The sequence below is a fragment of the Armigeres subalbatus genome, chromosome 2 (genome assembly GCF_024139115.2).
Source record: "Armigeres subalbatus isolate Guangzhou_Male chromosome 2, GZ_Asu_2, whole genome shotgun sequence".
Classification (NCBI taxonomy): domain Eukaryota; kingdom Metazoa; phylum Arthropoda; class Insecta; order Diptera; family Culicidae; genus Armigeres; species Armigeres subalbatus.
Window position 1 is genome coordinate 124,848,616 of NC_085140.1, and position 18,979 is coordinate 124,867,594.

The following is an 18,979-nucleotide window of genomic DNA, read 5'->3' on the forward strand; positions in this document are numbered from 1 at the left end:
AAATGGTAGTTACTCACTTCCGCACGAAATCGAAACTTTTTCATCACTTGTTTTGCTTTTTCCAAACTCAAGGGGAGAGTCATAAAGTTAAATTCTTTTACTACACGCTTGGTTGGCAATTAAGAGCAGTTAAAGATCGTATAAAATGCTCCCTGGAAATAATAGCTTTGATGGATGTGAGATGACTTACTTCCACTTTGCTGCATTGAAGGCGTTCAGTTGGGTGGGTAATTATTCGCTTGGCGGATTTTTTGGCTTAACGAAGTATGTACTCATGTTGTAACGACATTTTGTGTATGAATTTGATGAGAGAAATAGGAATGAAATATGCCGAAAATTGGATCCAAAATCAAATTTAAAGTGAAGAAAGGGTATGGAAGTGCTTGGAATCTGCAACTAAATTTCTTCTTGTCTTGGACATACATGATCTTCTAGTTGAGATATTTAGTTTACTAATGATGAGAAGTTGAAATTGAATAAATTGAAATTTTATTCAATTTACTATTTCGAGGTTGCATCTCGCGTCGGGTGTTCTACTTACAGAAGCTTGTTCCAGTGAAGAAGATATCTTTTTTTCTGGTCCGTGGGTTGCTGAATACTGACTGACTGAACTAGTCGTATGAAAAGCGCATGGAAATGGAAATCTCCGCCCACCTCTCATGCTCTAATCCAGCTTGATAGTGTCACACTTTGGTGTTTCTCATTTCTCACGTGAGCTGGCGTAAATATCTTCTTAATTTTAGACTGATTCAAACCCGAAAATTTTAATTGGGGGTCTCTCAAATTGATATCTTTTTTTTTTTTTTGATCTAAATTTAACCACAACGGATTTCAGCACAGATCGCAAAATCATCAAAAATTCAAAATCAACACATACAAAGATGATCGTGCGCAGTGGATCAGTCTGATGCTCATCAATCTAAAATCTGAATGCTCGCTTGGGACGTGTGACAAAGGTGTAAAGAGGTTCTGCGCACCGTACGTGTGACATAAAAACATACTCATAGAGAGGAAAATTGGTGTGATAAAAACGAAAACGGAATGGAAGTAGGTAGGTAGGAAAAATGGAAATTAAAGTCACCGAGTTTTGTGCTTGCGTGCTTTTTTATGTGCTTCTGCGCTTCCCTCCTGCGCTAGTTCCGAGGAAGTGAAGGCGAAGACGACGCACGCCGCAAATACGATGTCGATGATGACAATCATGAAGAGTAAGGTGCACCAATGTGTCCTCGCGGCTGGTGATATGGAGTTAGTTGGTGTCTTTGGTTTCCGCGGAACGGGTTGCGATTTTTTGAGCGGGCGTTTGAAGTTTTGATTGGATTATGTGACATACAGAAGTTTTTTCTTGTGAATTCTGGTTATAACAGTTGATGTTTAGGGAAGTGGATATTGCAGCAGAATGAACAGCAATGGTGGCTTTGTGAAGGCTTACAGCAACAATTGGTTGTCACAGTTTGGAATATACAAGTGAGATTATTAAATCGATTAAGAATGAACTTTTATGTGATCAGGTCACGCTATTAAAATACCCAGTGCAAGTAACATATTAGAATGCAGAAACGTTATGCACTGACGAACAGAACTAATATATGGGAAGGAAGACGTTCAGCTAAATCGCTTCAAGTGCCTTTTGACTGTCTTTATACGCAAAAGTAACTTGGAAATTTATCCACATCTACACAGCAAATAATTTGGAAAACTCAACGACGTGTAAAATTGCAGCTTATCCCATCAAACGAAATAGCATTCGATATTAAATTAAATTTGATTGAATTTTACCAGCAAGCTAAACGGTGCTTTATTTTGATTTAAAAGAATAGTGAGATTGATTGAATGTTAAGTTTATTTGCATGCTCCAATTATGTGCATGAAAATAAATTTAAAATCACAACATCTGAAAATGTATCGTCTCGTTCAACAGATTCCGTCTTCAAGTATTCTTTTATCAACGGAATGACTTAGAGTGGTTAAGCTCAAATAAATGATGAAGAAACTATCGAGGACGGATTTCAGGAAGACAAAATTCGATAGCTGAGCACTGTCGCTGAGCGCTGTCACTGGGCGCCTGTCGTTGCGACTCTATTGCTGGATCTCTATATGCAAGATTCCATTGACGCTCCTGCACCAACAACGCGTCAGACGCTCAGCGAAGTCGTTTCACGTAGGGGGCTGTGCACAAGCCACGTTGACCGAATTTTCACATTTACAAACCCCTCTCCCCCACAATTTGTTTGACTTTTCAACCTCCCTCCTTTTCCTTGAAAACTACGCTCCCCACCCTCCCTCCCCATTCTTTGAAAACTACGCAGACTTTTCAAAAATTAAAAAAAAATATTCGTTGTGCATATTGTCGCATTACGAAGTAATATGGAGATCAATCACGTGTTAAGTAATTCAGTTATTCAAATCCACTATGTCTTCTTCTATCTCTACCGTCAACCATGTACTTTGTCTTGGTAGAGTTAATGGTTAAGCCTATCCTCGCTGTCTCCCTCTTCAGTGGGACAAAATCCTCCACCACCGCTCTGCGATCGATTCCATTGAGATCAATGTCGTCCGAAAAGCCCAGGAGCATATGCGATTCCTTAGCACTCCAGATGTCCTAATCGAGCCTTTGAGTGCAATGTTGAACAATAAATTCGAAAGTGCATCACTCTGCTTCAAACCATCTAAGGTCACAAACGTGATTGATACTTCGTGTGCAATCCGAATACTTGATTTCGAGCCATCAATCGATGCACGTATCAGACTAATCATAATCGGCCCTCACTCAAATCTGCCTGGTATTCGCCGACGAAGGACTCTTCAAGCGGTCTCAGCCTGTTGAACTGAATACGCAACAGAACTTTGTATGCCGAGTTGTATGTGCTTGGGGCAGCGGGGACTATGTAAACCCCTCCCAATGGCCTCTGTGAATTAGGGGCCTGCCTAGGACGTGGTGGGATTTGATAATGGGCTCTGTTAAACCTCTACAAAAAGCTACATGTGTCCGCAAGCAGGCCCTATCAAGGCGACCGTGTGCCGTTTAAAGCACTCAAGAGCCCATGGAGTGCCAACTGACATGGGAAGTGTCCCTGCTTCGATAGGTTAGCGCGTGAGCTACTTCGACAGAGAGCGAGTGATCTGCTTAAATGCTAAGGCAGGATTGTCATAGTGCGTTGTGTTGTCACCTCGAATAGCAGGAGCATTGTAGCGTAATATTTGTAGGCCCCGGCAGTTACCGCTATTGACACATCAAGGCTATAGCAGTGGAGCGTCAGGTTTAGCATTCAAATAAACCTCAAATGGTGCGAGGGCCTGTGTGTGAGTACAGTATTCCCTTCATTTGGAGGACGACGGAGGTCCTTCGTAGCTTAGTAGGGTGAGCACCTGTCTAGCTGGGGTCGTGAGTACAAGTCCAACCGACGGAAGTAGTTTCCTTCCAATACATTTATCGAACTGAATCTTTCACATTTCTTGTTGAGAAGCAGGTAGCAAACATATATACATGATTACAAGCTCCTGCTTCACACATGCTGGTAAGTGGTAGCAAATTTGAAATGAATTTAAACTGGATTCCTACAAGCACTGCTTTTTAAAAGAGATAAAAGCATTATGATGATCAGTTCTGTTATTGTCAACAGAACGTTGCTAGAACGACTACAATTTTTTTATTACGCTTCAAAGATTGATTCTCGCTTAACTTTTCAAAAGGACCTAAGTAACATTTTTTTCATGAATTAATTTGAGTACTGCAATCAAAAGCTTTCATGTTTTTCTGTTGATTGCGCTATTCAAATTAATTCATGAAAAAAATGTTACTTAGGTCCTTTTGAAAAGTTAAGCAAGGATTGTTCGAACCATATGTAAGAAATCAATGTTTCAGCCAGCACTACGGTTGTTTGTGGACAAAACCCTTCTTCCCTCTTGTCATGATTCTTACGTTGAGAACTGATTCCGTATAACTCCAATTAGCATCCCAGCCCTATAAGTTCAATAATTGAAACACTCAGTTAAATGATTGGTCCATGTAGTTCGGCAGTGCTGGCAGAATGATCGATTTTTTGCATATGGTTTGAAAAAGCAATCTTTGAGGGGTTATAACTTTTTTTTGTGGACATTCCAGCAACGTACCTTCTTCAGCAAAGTTTTTTGGCATCCTTCGGATTATACTTTCACAATTTGCCACTCGGATTACGAAAAACTGAAACCTCTAGAAGTAAAACGCAAACATATACGTTTTCCCTTACTAAATTTCATAAAAACTTCAAACGCGATTCGGAATGCGAGGAACCAACCATTTAATTTATTTAGTCTACATCTAAACAGATAACACTGAGACTGAATCAATAATTTGACGCCACAATACACGGTTCGAGGCCGCATATCTACATCCTCGAATACGTCTCACGCTCGTTTTACGCCTGGTCAGCCCACATCGCTCGCTGCGTTCCATACCGTCTTGTACCTGTTGGATCTTAAGCGAACACCATCTTCAAAGGGTTGCTGCCCGGCATTCTTGCAACATGTCCTGCCCGTCGTAACCTTCCGGCTTTAGCTACCTTCTGGATACTGGGTTCGCCGTAGAGTTGGGCGAGCTCGTGGTTCATTCTTCGCCGCCACACACCGCCAAAGATGGTCCTAAGCACCCGTCTCTCGAATACTCCAAGTGCTTGCAAATCCTCCTCTAGCATTGTCCATGTTTCATGTCCGTAGAGGACAACCGGTCATATCAGCGTCTTGTACATGATACATTTGGTGCGGTGGCGAATCTTTTTTGACCGCAGTTTCTTCTGGAGCCCGTAGTAGGCCCGACTTTCACAGATGATATGGTTTTTCACAGACTAACATTGTTATCAGCCGTTAGCAAGGATCCAAGGTAGACGAATTCCTCGACCACCTCGAATGTATCCCCATCTATCGTAACACTGCTTCCCAGGCGGGCCCTGTCGCGCTCGGTTCCGACCACAAGCATGTACTTTGTCTTCGATGCATTCACCACCAGTCAAATTTTTGTTGCTTCACGTTTCAGGCGGGTGTACAGTTCTACCACCTTTGCAAATGCCGGACCGACAATGTCCATGTCATCCACGAAACAAATAAATTGACTGGATCTGTTGAAAATCGTACCCCGGCTGTTACATCCAGCTCTCCGCATGACACCTTTTAGCGCAATGTTGAGCAACGGCACGAAAGTCCATCACCTTGTCTTAGTCCCCGGCGCGATTCGAACGAGCTGTAGTGTTCGCTTGAAATCTTCACACAGTTTTGCACACCATCCACCTGATCTGTCTGGTAAGCTTCCCAGGGAAGCTGTTCTCGTCAAAATTAAACAAAGCTCTACGCAGTCTATACTGTCGTATGCCGCATTGAAATCAATGAACAGATGGTGCGTTGGGACCGGGTATTCACGGCATTTTTAAAGGATTTGCCGTACAGTAAAGATCTGGTCCGTTGTCGAGCGGCCGTCAACGGAGCCGGCTTGATAACTTCCCACGAACTCATTCACTAATGGTGACAAACTTCGGAAGATTATCTGGGATATAACTTTGTAGGCGGCATTAAGGATGGTGATCGCTCTAAACTGCCGCTAACCGCAAGTCGAGTACATCTGTATATGGCGTCCATATACAGATGTGCTCGACTTGCGGTTAGTGGCAGTAAAGTTCTCACACTCCAGCTTGTCGCCTTTCGATCACCACACGTTCATCCGTCAAGATGCTCCCATCCTTATCCCTGCACATTTCGGCTCGTGGCACGAAGCCTTTGCGGTATGCGTTGAGCTTCTGATAGAACTTGCGTGTTTCTTGAGCACGGCACAGCTGTTCTATCTCCTCGCACTCTGCTTCTTCCAGGCGGTGTTTCTTCTCCTGAAAAAACGAGTCTGCTGTCTCCGCTTCCGTTCCACGTTTTGCCCGGTACCTTGCTCCAGCGCGACCAATTGCGCTGCGTCCTTCTCCTCCAGAATTTGTCTGCACTCTTCGTCGAACCAATCGTTCGGTCGACTTCGTCCCACATACCCGACGTTGTTCTTCGCTGCGTCGTTAATGGCTGCTTTAACTGTATTTCAGCAGTCCTCAAGAGGGCTCCCATCGCTCTTACCCTTGTCCGGCAACTGTCTGCAGTGGTGATCTCCAGCTGTACCGATACGTGAAACTGTGTTGGAAGTAGGTGCTGCGAATGGCCATATTCTTGGAGGCGGCGAAATCAATTAGTCGTAGGCCGTTTTCGTTCGTCAGCCGGTTAGCGCTGTACTTCCCAATAGTCGGTCTAAACTCCTCCTCTTGGCCAAAATGAGCGTTCAAATCTCCTATGATGATTTTGACGTCGTGGCTTGGGCAGCTGTCGTACTCACGTTCCAGCTGCGCGTAGAATGCGTCCTTATCATCATCAGTGCTTCCGGAATGTGGGCTATGAACGTTGATTATGCTGAAGTTTAACTGTCTGGCCTTTGATCCTCAACCTGCACATTCTTTCATTGATCGACCACCACCCGATCACGCGCCTTTGCATATCGCTCATCACTATGAAAGCTGTTCCCAGCTCGTGTGTGGTGCCGCAGCTCTGGTAGATGGTATGATTACCTCCTGCAGCGCTACGATGCCGAATCCACGATCCTTGAGCACATTGGCGAGTATGCGTGTGCTCCCGATGAAGTTGAGAGATTTGCAGTTCCACGAATCGAGTTTCCAATCGCTAGTCCAATTTCGTCGCAGTGGTCTTCGCCGATGGTTCCGGTCCGTACTTTCTTGTTGATTGTTGGATAAAGTGGTCGTATCATGGTTCTATCTTGGGCAGCAGGGACTATGTCCCTTCCCAGGCCATCTGCGAGATGTGGGGCTTGCCTAGGATGTGGTGGGGTTTGACAGTGGGCCCTGTTAAATTCCTATAAAAAGCTGCATGTATCCACAAAAAGGCCCCACCAAAGCGACCGTGTGCCACTCAAAGCACAAGCCCAAGTCCTGGTGTTAGGTGGGAGGCTAAACAGACCTGACACGGCGGCCCTCCGACGAGACAGGAGGTTTGCGCAGGCCCAATAACGACTCGATATAGTCGGCAAAGACCTAGGGTAAGATGCGCCATCATGTGATTGGGTGGCAGCCAATCAACGCAAGGATGTGCAAGCTGAGGATTAAAGGCGGTTTCATTAACTATAGCATCATCAACGTGCACTGCCCACACGAAGGGAGACCCGACGACCAGAAAGAAGAGTTCTACGCACAGCTGGAGCAGACATACGATGGATGCCCATTGTGGGACGTCAAAACCGTCATCGGTGACATGAACGCACAGGTAGGAAGGGAGGAAATGTATAGACCGGTCATCGGACCGGATAGTCTGCACACCGTATCGAATGACAACGGCCAACGATGCAAAAACTTCGCAGCCTCCCGAGAAATGATAGTCCGAAGCGGGTCTGGGTCATTTGGCATAAAGTCATTTGGCATAACGCCATTTGGCATAAGGTCATTTGGCATAAAGGCCATTTGGCATAATGGTCATTTGGCATAACGGACATTTGGCATAATTTTGAACTGCAAGAAAAGAGTGGGTCATTTGGCATAATTTCGAACTGTGAATAGACCTGTGCGCCGCCACGCCACGCCGCCGCCGCCGGTGGTTTCACTCGCGCCGCCGCCGCCGACGATTTTGGGTCGGCGCGCCGCCGATCATAATTTGGCCACGCCTAATAATTGAGATCGAGATACGTATCTGTGAAGAAATACAGCGTGGTAGAGTTAATTGGAATAGTACTAAACTAGTCTTATGGAAGTCAAAATTCAATTTCAAATCTACCTCAAGCTATGGTGTCTCTAGGTCGGTGTAGTGACATACATTGTCTTGGTTAATTAACAGGTTGGTTGATTAGTTTGAGAAATTGAATGAGGGTTTATCTAGTATAATAATACACAAATTGTTATACTGATCTTTGGAATGCGTTAAGCCAAGGCATCATTTAGTCGGGCACCTAAACTTGTAGGTGACTCGCAAAATGGGTTTGTTGTGGAGCCTGGATACATGCCCAAAGCGTCCCCATTTTTGAAGGATCTGGCATTGGTGCAGGAAAATTATTGCAGTTAAGAAATTTCAAGTCAAGTTGCACATTAGTTATTTTGACATTTTTTTTATTTATTTAAATCAACTTATTTAATCAGTTTTCTTTGTTTTAAGATTTGTGCTATTAGGATAGTTGGCTTATAAAGCAAACTGATCTAGCAAAATAATTAAATCCCAACTGTTAATGCTTTACCGATTTTTTTGTTCCGACTCCCGACCCCGAGTAAGTAATTCATATTTTGAAATCAATTTCATGTTCAATTTATGTTCATAAATGACAAAACCACTTGCTGAGCATCAGCAAAGCAAATATTGCTGAGCAAATATTACGAGCATCAGTTAAAAACGCTACCCAGACGTAACCCAGAACTGGGGTGTTGTCGCCTCGCTGAATAGTATTTAATCAAATTATTTAGTTAAAACGTCAGGTATTTATTGTCTTGAAATTATTTAATACTGTATTATAAAAGCCTTATTGTGAAATTCCTGGAATTTCGGAGAATATTCGAAGAAGTATCATTCAAACATTCATTTATGAATTCCTTCGAAAAATACTCCAGAAAATAAAATAAATCAAGAAATTTATTTGATAATTCCTCCAGATAGTCCTCCGAAAAGTTCCTTTTAAAAAGCCTTAGAAGATTATTTTAGGAATTCTTCCAATTTTTTTTGGGTATTCCTTCGGAGATTCCAAAATTTCTCCGAAAATTCCTCAAGAATTTTCAATACCGGTTTCTTCAGAAAATCCTTTACGAATTTCTTTCGGAAATTGCTTAAGGAATGCTTTCGGATTTTGTTCCACGAATCCCTACAATCTCCTTCGGAGACTCCTTGAAGAATTCCTTTGGATGTTTCCTTAGCAATTCCTGTAAAAATTCCATTCGTTCTTTTAAGAATTTCTTCAGAATTTTGTTGAGAATTTCTTCGAAAATTTTTCCTTTTGAAATTGTTTCGGCATTTATTTCATGAATCACTGGAAAAAGTTTTTATAGATATTCATAAGGAATTAATTCAAATTTTGCCTAAGGAATGTCTTCAGAACTTCTTCCAGCAACTCCTTTAAAAAAATCTTCGGGAATTCTTCCGGTACTTCCTGCAGGAATTTCTTCAAAAATGCCTTCATCTTGCCTAAAGTCTTTGTTTGTTTGTTGTTTATTTTTGGATTTTTTTTTTCGGAAATTCAATAAGTAACAACGTTGCAAACAATTTCATTTTCAATAAATTTGAAAGGATTTCCTGGAAGATCTTCCGAAAAAAAAAATCTGGAGAAATCTCCGAAGGAAATCTTGGAGGTTTTACGAATAATCTTTTAAAGAAGTCCCTGAAGAAATATCTGAATGAATTCCGGGCGGATTTTTTTTGTTATTTAAGATATAAAATTCTGGAGGAATTCACAAATAAGTTTTTGGAGGCGTTTTTAAAGAAATTTGTATTGGGTTTAGTGCAGCAATTTTCAAATAAACTTTTGAAGGGATTTCCAAAAGAGAACCTGAATGGATTTTTGAAAATAATTCCTAAAGGAACTTCTAAAAGATTTTTTGAAGGTAAAATACTTCCCTAAAGAATTCCTAAAGGAATTTCCAGAGGAATCGATAAAGGAAATTACGAAGAAAATCCTAATAGAATTTCAGAGAAAATGCCTACTGGTTTTTCTGATGTAATTCTTAGGTTTCTCAAGAATTCCTTTGGAATTTTCTCAGTAATTTATTCGCAATTTCCTCCAGAGATTCCTTTGAAGATTCGTAAAGGAATTCCTTAGAAATTGCCTCAAAGAGTTTTACAAAAACTCCTCCGTAAACGAAATCCATAAAGTTCTTCGGAAATTCTTTCGGATATTTCTTAAAATTTGCTTCGGGATTACGTCAGAATTTCCTCCACGTATTTGTTTAAGAAAACCTTATGAAATTCGTTAAGGTTCGTTCTTTTAGAAATTCCTTTGAAAATTTCTTAGGAAATTGCTTTAGGAATTGCTTCATAAAATCTTTTAGGAATTCTCTCGGATATACCTTCCGAAAATCATTCGCAAATTCCTTTTGAAATATCGACGGAAAATATTTTAGAATTCCTCCAAAATTCCTCCAGGGATTCATTTACAGATTCCTTCGGAATTATGTTTAGTCATTGAAAGTTTGCTTAGGAATTTCTTCGGAAATTAATACGGAGGATTATTTTAGGGGTTCCTTCAGATTTTTTTTAGAAAAAAATAAGTTTGAAATTTTATAGAAATTCCTTTAGGGGTTCCTTAGCAAGTTCTTTGACAACTTTTCCTGAAATTCCCATAGGAATACTTTCAGAACTACTTTAAACAATTCCTAGGGAATTTCTACGGGTAATCCTTTGAAAAATCTTTGGTATCTCTAGAAAGAAGTTCTTGGACATTTCCCTCAATAATTGCATCACAACATTCTCCATTTCTTTTCCTTTTTTCGGGAATCACTTCAGAAATTAATTCAAAGAAATTTATTCGTAAATTGCTTTTGGGAACCATTCGGAAATTCTTCTAAAAATTCCCTAAAACATTTTTTCGAAATTTACTGAAAAGATTCTTTCTGATTTTTCTGCGGGAATTCCTTCGGTTCCCTAATGTAAACTATTTTTGAAATCGGTGCTTCCGGGCAAAATTATAAAATACTTATACATATAGTAAGCAAGGCCTGCGTGCCCAAACCTTTGTTCCTTATGACGAATAAACGAGTCTACATTAAGCAAGGTTTTGTATTTTCTTGGTGTGATTTGTGGGAAATGAGTCGTGGGATCAATAGTGAATCTTACACTAAGTTCTTTCGAAAATTCCTTCAAAAATTTTGCAAGAAATGTCTTTATAAACTCTTTTCGCTATTCTCTCGGAGAGTGCTTTCTGAACCCCTTCGAAGATTTTTTCCAGCAATTTCTTCGGAAATTGTTTTAGGAATTCTTTCGGAAACTATTTATACTCTTTCGGAAACTAATTTTCGAATGAAATCCTGAAAGAATATTCTACGGTTTTACCTGTGGTTTTACTAAAGGAATTTCCCAACGAGAACCTTAATGGTTTTTGAAAAAATGCCTTCATGGAGTTTCCGCAGAATTTCTTATAGGGTTTTACAAAGGAATTTCTAATGAAACTTAGAAAAAAATTGTAGTTTCCTCCGGAAATCCCTTCAGGAACTCCACGAAGAACTTTTTTGGCATATTTTATCAACTTTTAAGGAAAATATTCAATTTGGTTGGTCATCGTGCCCAAGTCTTATTCAGCCAGAGCTCATTTTAGTTATGTTCATCATCTATTGAGATTTGTGCATATAAAAACGCGAGGTGGGGAGTAAACTGTCCATTGTGGTTGTCATTAGTGGACTCTATCGAGAATGCCCTTCCAGGATCTAAGGGTCACAGCAGATTAACGAAGTAGCACTGCAAATTATCTAAATATACTAGATACGCAGCAGCTCAAACATTGCCCAATTGTACATGTAACTCAAAGAATAGTAGTTAGAATTTTTCTGAAATTTAGATATATTGAGAAGTTAATCGACTGGAGTTAATCCTGAATTTGGAAAACTTTTGGAAAAAAACCCAGATTAATCCACCTAGTGGTGATGGTGCCTTTCTCGTTTTCGAGTGAGTAATTTCTACGCACTTTTGGTACGAAAAAAAATATTTTGGGCATATCTACCGAGCCCATAGTCCGATCTGGCCAATTTTCAATAGGAAACAATGGGACAGGATTCTGCGAATGCTTGTTGCTTGTTGCGAGCAAATCGGTTAGGGCTAAGTGCCTGAAAAGTTGGCTAGACTTTTGCGCACATACACACACACACACACACACACACACACACACACACACACACACACACATACACACACACACACATACACACACACAGACATCACCTCTATTCGTCGAGCTGAGTCGATCGGTATATAACACTATGGGTCTCCGAGCCTCCTATAAAAAGTTTGTTTTCGGAGCGAACATATAGCCTTTACGTATACTTTGTATACGAGAAAGGCAAAAATATTAACAAATTAGTCCTTTGACACCGAAGTCTAATTCTCAATACTGCTCAAGGGATACGAAAAGTGAAGCAGGATTCGTTGTTAAATTTTGATTCATCAAAATCAGAGAATGATAAAATAGTTTTAACTTAAATAACATTTTGAGATCAGGTACTTATTAGTGTCGCTGATAATTTACTATGGAATGTGCTGTTTGATGATCGACAAACATAGAATATTTCAATTTTGATCCACTGAAGTCGATTTTTTTACGGGCGATTCGTATGGTGTGAATCAAAACCACGTGAGTTCAAAAATCCGCGTTAAAATTGATTTTTTTTACCATTGATTTTTTCATCCACGCCGGTTCACGCCGCCACCGCCGATAAAAGCCAATGGCGCGCCGCCGTGACGCCGCCACCGCCGGGGCAAAAGTGACCACTACGCCACCGCCGCCGATTATATGACCGGCGCACAGGTCTAACTGTGAAAGCGAAAGGGATATTTCATAGTAGGTCGTAGATAAAGTAGGTCGAGGCTGTTTTCTGATAAATTTAGACGGATGGTAGACATTTTCCGGAAGAACGAAATAACAAAACGGCAGAATTACTTCCGAGGGAGGGATCACATCCATCATTGACTTATTCCGGCCACATACCTACTTTTACAGTAGGGATTACATCCACCATTGCTTCAATCCGGGCATGCGCCTTAAGACCGGATCAAATTCACCATTGCCTTAATTCGGGCAAGCGCCTAACTTTGAAAACTCAAGCAACACACTTGTCGTAGACGAGTTACTAAAACCAATCAAGTCCTATGAGTTATTGCAACCAAATCAATCTGAATAGTGCTACTCGGGGAAGAAATCACATCTTCCATTGATTTATTCCAGGAAAGCGCCTACTTATAAAGAAGGCCATAATCCGGGCAGGGCCTACTTTTAAAGAAGGGATTACATCCACCATTGATTCAATCCGGACAAGCGCCTATTTTTGAAAAACAAATCCTCCATTGTCATAATCCGTGCAAGCGCCTATTTTTAAAGAAGGGATCACATCCACCATTGCCACAATTTGGGCAAGCGCCTTATTTTAAAGAAGGAATCACATCCACCATTTTCATAATCCGGACATGCGCCTACTTTTAAAGAAGGGATCACATCCTCCATTGCCATAATCCATGCAAGCGCCTACTTTAAAAGAAGGAATCGCATCCACCATGACCTCAATCCGGGCATGCGTCTACTTTTAAAGAAGGGTTCACATCCACCATTGCCTCAATCCGGGCAAGCGCCTTCTTTTAAAGAAGGAATCACATCCACCATTGTCATAATCCACGCAAGCGCCTACTTTTAAAGAAGGAATCACAGCCTTCATTGCCATAATCCATGCAAGCGCCTACTTTTAAAGAAGGAATCGCACCCACCATGGCTTTAATCTGGGTATGCGCCTACTTTTAAAGAAGGGTTCACATCCACCATTGCATTGCTTCAATCCGGGCAAGCGCATTCTTTTAAAGAAGGAATCACATCCACCATTGTTTGTCATAATCCGCGCAAGCGCCTACTTTTAAAGAAGGAATCACATCCCCCCTTGCCATAATCTATGCAAGCGCCTACTTTTAAAGAAGGGATCGCATTCACCATGACCTTAATCCGGGCAAGCGCCTACTTTTAAAGAAGAGATCATATCTTCCATTGCCATAATCCGGGAAAGCACCTACTTTTAAAGAATAGATCACATCCTCCATTGCCTTAATCCGGCCACACACCTACTTCTAAAGATGGGATTACATCCATCACTGCTCTAATTCGTGCATGCGCTTACTTTTGCATTGCATTACAAATACATTCTTTTCAATGTCTTTTAAATATTGTTATCGACGGGTGTTATATTCACTATTCCGGGTTGTTTCCCGCACCACTTAGTCACCATTTAGCGAACGCAAAGAAAAGTTATGCCAAAAGACCCTCATAATTATGCCAAATGTCCGTTATACCAAATGGCCTTTATGGCAAATGACCTTATGCCAAATGGCGTTATGCCAAATGACCAAAACCAAATCGACCACGTTCTAATCGACGGTAAATTCTGTGCGCAGTGCGAATATTGAATCCGACCACTTCCTCGTTGCAGTATGGGCGAGGTTGCTGCAACTGCAACACCGCACGAGGGCGAACGAGGCACGATACAAACGGGCGTGGAACAGACAAAACTCGAGTTTCTGGAGAAAAAAGCACCAGCAGTAAGATCGAGGCCGTGAAGAGACGGAGCAACTGTACCGCGCTAATAACGCACGAAAGTTCAATGAGAAGTTGAACCGTTCACGTTAGGGCCACGTGCCACAGCCTGATATGTGTAAGGACATAAACGGGAACCTCCTTATGAACGAGCGTGAGGTGATCCAAAGGTAGCGGCAGCACTACGAAGAACACCTGAATGGCGATGTGGCAGACGAAGATGGCGGTATGGTGATGGACTTGAGAGAACGCGCGCAAGACATAATTTTACCGGCTCCGGATCTCCAGGAAATCCAAGAGGAGATTGGCCGGCTGAAGAACAACAAAGCCCCTGGGGTTGACCAACTACCAGGAGAGCTATTTAATCACGGTGGTGAGGCACTGGCTAGAGCGCTGCACTGGGTCATTACCAAGATTTGGGAGGTGGAAGTTTCGCCGCAGGAGTGGATGGCAAGGTGTCGTGTGTCCCATCTACAAAAAGGGCGATAAACTGGATTGCAGCAACTACCGCGCAATCACATTGCTGAACGCCGCCTACAAGGTACTCTCCCAAATTTTATGCCGTCGACTAGCACCAATTGCAAGGGAGTTCGTGGGGCAGTACCAGGCGGGTTTTATGGGCGAACGCTCCACCACGGACCAGGTGTTCGCCATTCACCAAGTACTGCAGAAATGCCGCGAATACAACGTGTCCACACATCATCTATTCATCGACTTCAAAGCCGCATATGATACAATCGATCGGGACCAGCTATGGCAGCCAATGCACGAACACGGATTTCCGGATAAACTGACACGGTTGATCAAAGCGACGCTGAATCGGATGATCTGCTTAATTCGAGTTTCAGGGGCATTCTTGAGTCCCTTCGAACGCGCAGAGGGTTACGGCAAGGTGATGGTCTTTCGTGTCTGTTATTCAACATTGCTTTAGAAGGGGTAATACGAAGAGCAGGGATTATTACGAGTGGTACAATTTTCATAAGTCCGTCCAGCTATTTGGCTTCGCCGACTACATAGATATTATGGCACGTAGCTTTGAAAAGATGTAGGAAGCCTACATCAGACTGAAGAGGGAAGTTAAGCGGATCGGACTAGTCATCAACACGTCGAAGACGAAGAACATGATAGGAAGGGGTTCAAGAGAAGACAATGTGAGTCACCCACTTCCAGTTTGCATCGGTGGTGACGAAATCGAGGTGGTTGAAGAATGTGTGTACTTGGGCTCACTGGTGACTGCCGAAAATGATACCAGCAGAGAAATTCGGAGACGCATAGTGGCTGGAAATCGTACGTACTTTGGACTCCGCTCATTAGACCGGTAGTCTTCTACGGACACGAAACCTGTATGATACTCGTGGAGGACCAACGTGCACATGGCGGACGGCACGTGGAGGAGGGGAAGGAGGGGAATGAACCACGAGATGCATGAGCTGCTGGGAGAAACATCCATCGTTCACATAGCGAAAATCGGACGATTGCGGTGGGCCGGGCACGTAGCCAGAATGTCGGACAGTAACCCAGTGAAAATGGTTCTCGACAACGACAAACAGACTTTTCCGTTGTCTATCAACTCAACGGTCCCTTTGAATTCAACAGAATGCGGGTTCCATGCCCATGGGTGTCATGTACATCGTATTCCTTTTTATTTGACGTCTTACACTATCGCATTATGTTGACCTTATTCAAATGATATATTTTTATTCTTTACTGCCTACCTTGATTTCTATATTGGCAATTTCTTTTTTTTTTCATCTAAAGATTTTTATTTTTCAGGGGAAGTTTTTATTTTGATCGCTTTCATACCAATTCGAAGGAATATTACGTGCCTAATAATTAAGTAAAACACTGATCAATCCACATAATGTTTTTTTAAATTAATAACTCCAGATTGCAATAACCGATCTGGTCTTCACAATCTTACACAAATTGATTAACGTATCTAACCACTGAATGATTCCCATTCCACAGGTATGAAATCCCAGAGGATCCGCCGAAAAAGCCACCCGGCAACCAGCACCGCAAGATTGCTTTGTACGGCATCCTCGGCATGGCCTTTGTCCTATTCTTCATCCTGTTTGTGATAGTGAACAAATCGGAAGCAGATCGTCGCAGCGAATTGGCCATTGTGGCCAGCTTTTCCAACGAAACAAGCATCGAGTCCAGTATGGGTCATACCGTGCTGACGACTCCGTTTTCTTCCAATGGAACTTTGCTTGTCAACGGAGGAAACAATACTGAGGTCGTTGTGCAAGCAAAGGCGATAGCTGAAGCGAGAAAGCAAAGGCGAATTCGTAGGTTGGGGTTTGATAATCCAGCTGCAGAGTTCAACGATAATTTGCTGTTTTATCCAAGTGAATATTTGAAGCCACCCAAATTGGGAAGCATGCGAAGGTTCTCTGAGGATTATTCTTTAGCAGATAGCTATCAGTTGGTGAGGAGCGATAGACCTAGGCCTTTTGGATTTGAGATAAGTACAGAAAGTCCTACTGGATTCAACATACATAACATGTCACTGCAACCAGAAAATTCTGTAAAGCCACCAGAAAACTACGGAATGGTGCATAGCATTCAAGACGTGCTAAACCAATTGTCGTCAACGAAAGTTCAACATTACAAGTTCATCCCTCATCATATGCAGCAGCCATCTGAGTTCAATAATCCAAATCACAGAAACCATCGAGTAAAATTCTCCGGTATTTACAGACATCCGCGTAAGATTGGAGACATAACGACTCTTTTCGGAGCTTCTTCGAAACAGCATGAATTACGCATTTCCCGACCGTTGGATATCAACAGTCAGCTCTCTATTCCCAGTGATTATATGCCAGATTCGCTTTATAACTTCAGGCCAGCTAATCCAAGTGATATCAATCTACTGGCTGTCGATCAATTTAGGTTCGCACCAGACAAAACTTACGAAGCAAGAGAAGCATTACCGAAAGGAATGCCTTTCTCAATAATGTTGGATGTTCTCCCAATGACGGATGGCAGCTTCCGTTCCAAACGCCCTTTCAAAAAGCGACCTGCCAAAAACTATGCAAACACCAATTTCCCTCCATACTTCAACAATCAGAACTTTGCTCAAGTTCAGCACGCAGTGTACGATCAACCGTCACCAGAGCAAGAATCTTATTTCCGTAGTTCATCGACCTACTATCGACCACATCAGCAGAGATACGTCCCAACCATGAAGCCCGGCAAACTGATGGTTCATCTGAATTTGTATCCCAAGAAGCCGGTCGAAGCCGCGAGAAAGTTCGAGCTCGAGAGAACAGCACTGGATATCAACCATCTCCAACTCAACACTGGAGAAACGCTTCCCGATCCAGAGGGGCACCTGGTTGACCCAACCACGACCACGGCTGTTCCGGACTTCTTGGAAATGTTCTACGGCGTCAAATCGTTACCGACGATTGCCAGCAGTGTCTCGAGTACCACCGCCACTGCGAAGAGTACGATTCTTAGTCCGGTGCAGGCGGCTGGCGGTGACGACACTCATGGTAGATTCACCAATGGCCACGCAGCAATGGGGCGTTATCCACCGTATCGGGTAGTGAAGAAGCGGCAAGAAGTGGTTGATCCCAGATCGCTGGAAGAGGACCAGTCCAAATCAACAAAGCTGAACTTGGTGAGCTTCGATGCGGAGGATGCCGTTTAAGAGCATTTGTGGAGACTGTAGCGTATAGTGATTTCATTAATGTGCTCTGCTTTATTTACGTAATTCGTAAGGCAAACCTTCCTCGAGTATCACAGTTTATGGAAAACGCATTTTTGTCGTATGAGTAGCAATATAAAATAGTATTTATTCCAGAGAAGCCCAAAGTGGATGAAAGTTCATCCAACCTATTTATTCAAAAATATAAATGATAAGTTTAAACAAAGCTCTTTGATCTATTTGGTCTATTTTGACAACCCTTGACAGTACACCATTTGTCTTAGCATTAGCACTAGGATTGAGCAATTCGCTCATTTTTTTTGTTTTGGGATTGATAACCATCTCTTAAATGGAAGCAATGCACTCTCCAATAGTCGAGATCTGTCCTGGCCACGTCCTTGCGAATGCTGAGGAAGAGGAAGGATGGTTAGTTGAACACCTATTTATGAAAGATGCAGAGAACTCCAAAACCTCTCATAGGTGCCACGGGAAGTTTTGGAATTGTTAGTGTGGAAAATATAACAGTAGGAATCGAAAGTAACAGCTGAAAGAACTAAGAGAAATACAAATTAGGAAAGGGACGAGAATGAAATTGAACTTACGATCTCCTGCTTATAAGACAGAAGCGGTAGCCAAAAGACCACCGAGCTCGACTGTACTGTACATCATTTTTTTGATATATTCATTCTTTTTATTTTTCATTTGAAAACAGTTTTAATGAAGGTGATGGGGAAGCCTCCTCGAGTTGACCATCATCGAAATAGCTAGTTTTTTAGACACTTACTTCATATAACATTCATAAAACGATCAGCAACACCAAAATCGATGAACAGGTGGTACGTCGGGCCATAACGTTCACAGCATTTTTGAAGGATGTGCCGTAACGTTCTGGTCCGTTGTCGAGCGGCCAAATCGTGGATGCTTCGTCGATTAGAGTGCGAATGTGCCGGCACCAGACATCGAGTAGATCGACAACCAGACTGATCCAGGTGATCAGATTTGTTGGTCATGGTAATATGGAATCTATATGGGTAGTATGTACTTTTCAAGTACTGTGCATTTATATAGGACAA

The 18,979-nt window shown here is 42.2% G+C and overlaps 1 protein-coding gene across 1 annotated transcript; it reads left to right on the top strand.

The window, feature by feature from the left end:
• The first annotated feature begins 1,286 nt into the window (after positions 1 to 1,286).
• LOC134215076 (uncharacterized) lies at positions 1,287 to 18,054 on the top strand. Its single transcript, XM_062694326.1, has 2 exons — positions 1,287 to 1,464; positions 16,220 to 18,054. The coding sequence occupies exons 1-2, from the start codon at positions 1,397 to 1,399 to the stop codon at positions 17,907 to 17,909; spliced, it is 1,758 nt and encodes a 585-aa protein (XP_062550310.1). The 5' UTR covers positions 1,287 to 1,396; the 3' UTR covers positions 17,910 to 18,054.
• Positions 18,055 to 18,979: the final 925 nt, after the last annotated feature.